Below are 1,694 nucleotides of genomic sequence, written 5' to 3'. Positions count from 1 at the left end.
CAGTGATGACAGTGGGGTGGGCTTGGAGAGCGCCTGCCCTCACCCCATGTGCTCCTCTGGCAGCCCCAGAGAGGACAAGCAGCCCCCCAGAGGGGACCCTGGCCAGGACAGCCAGCAAGACGTGGAGTTCCGGGGGTACCTGCAGCAGTCACAGGGCACGGTGGAGCCAAGGCAGAGCCCAGCCAAGGGAATGCCCATCTCGGGCTGTGCAGGATCCCCGCAGTGCCCAAGCACTGCTGACATCGTGTTGGATGTAGAGTGCTCTGAGCTGCCCATAGCCAAAGGGTATTTGAAGCAGTCTTCTCCCGAGCATCCCCGCAGCCACACACAGGACCTTGCTCCATGGAGAGCCCCTCCAGAGCCCACTGCCTGGGACTTTTGCAGCCAGATGGGGCCCCAAGCCCCTGCTCTGCTGGGCTATGGGGCTCCGGGTGCTCCCTTGGCCTCCAAAGCTGGCCCCGAGCTCCTGAAAACTCCCTTTGACCTGAACATCTTCAACACTGACCTCCTGGGGACGTTGCCCCTCGGCTCCAGCCTCAGCACCAACGAGTGGCTCACACTGCAGATGAACCCCCTGAGCCTGCTCATTGGGGACAGCAAGGACAGCCGCCTGTGAGCCGTCCCTGTGCTGGGGCACGGGTGCCCGGCAGCCCCACGTACTGACCCAACTACCTCTTCTAGCCACCGCCCACGGTGGCCAGCTACTCCGATAAGCTACCACCAACCCTGAATGTTCATGCTTCAAACTGAGCGGTGTCCTGGCCAAGACTCGCCCAAGGAGCACCAGCTTAGCTACTTGTGGGGCTGCTTTGGCCCTGGTACAGCTGTGGCCATCCCCCAGTGTGCCCTGCACCTTCCCTCCAGCCAGCCTCCAGTGTAAAGCTAACGAGATGCAGGGACAGACTACACTGGAGGGGCTCATCCCCCTCCTCTGACCACTGAGCCCAAGGATGTGCACAAGGATGCCCCAGCACAGGGCATGCAGCCCCCAGGCTCAGGGCCACCCTTGGGGCTGGGGCCAGCACTGCGCTTCACCCCTGACTTCCCCCTTTCCCAGCAAGCGCCGGGCTCCTCCAGCTGATGTCCACCACCGACACCGTCCAAACCTTTCACAACACAGACACCGAGAGCAGCCTGATGTCAGCCATCCTGCCGCTGGGAGCGCGGAGCCGGCTGACCTCACTTGAGGGGGACGAGGGACTTTCCTGACCCTACAGAGACCCTTTGGCATCCAGCCCCTATGGAGGAGACCCAGGGCACTAGTACCTCCCATGGGGTGCAGGATGCGCGCAGCAGCTGCCACACGAGCTCAGCACGAGCCAGGGCAGCCCTGCTCACACTATGGTCCGTGTTCTGCCACTGTTTCATGCAGACCTTATTTATTCTATTTAATTTGTAAATACAGAAAGGATGTGGTGTTATTTATTTGGTTCGTTCATCTGTACATCCTCTTCTAAGGTCAAGCTGTGCTCTCCGTTTTCACAGACGGACTTTCCCGTGCCGCAAAGGGCAACCCTCACACGGGGAAGAGCGCTTCCACATCACAGCTAGAACAAAAGAAGAACAAAGGCAGCCCACCGAGAGCTGCACACTCATCCGAGGACCAGGGCAGCCGTCCCGGGGAGCGCTGTGCTGTGGGAGCAAGCACCGGCGGAGTGGCAGGGAGAGGGACCTGGGCAGCTTGTGGTGATTTC

At 60.9% G+C, this 1,694-nt stretch overlaps 1 protein-coding gene across 1 annotated transcript in view; it reads left to right on the top strand.

The window, feature by feature from the left end:
• IL10RA (interleukin 10 receptor, alpha) overlaps positions 1-616 on the top strand; it is a gene marked incomplete at its 5' end in the record, with an annotated part of 2,424 nt that extends 1,808 nt beyond the window's left edge. Inside the window, 1 exon segment of the mRNA XM_010072471.1 lies at positions 1-616. This exon segment is cut by the window's left edge and continues 36 nt beyond it. Coding sequence (XP_010070773.1) covers positions 1-616 — 616 coding nt within the window.
• Positions 617-1,694: the final 1,078 nt, after the last annotated feature.

Source organism: Pterocles gutturalis, unplaced genomic scaffold (genome assembly GCF_000699245.1).
Source record: "Pterocles gutturalis isolate BGI_N339 unplaced genomic scaffold, ASM69924v1 scaffold20026, whole genome shotgun sequence".
NCBI lineage: Eukaryota > Metazoa > Chordata > Aves > Pterocliformes > Pteroclidae > Pterocles > Pterocles gutturalis.
This window is presented reverse-complemented; position numbering and strand designations above follow the sequence as displayed.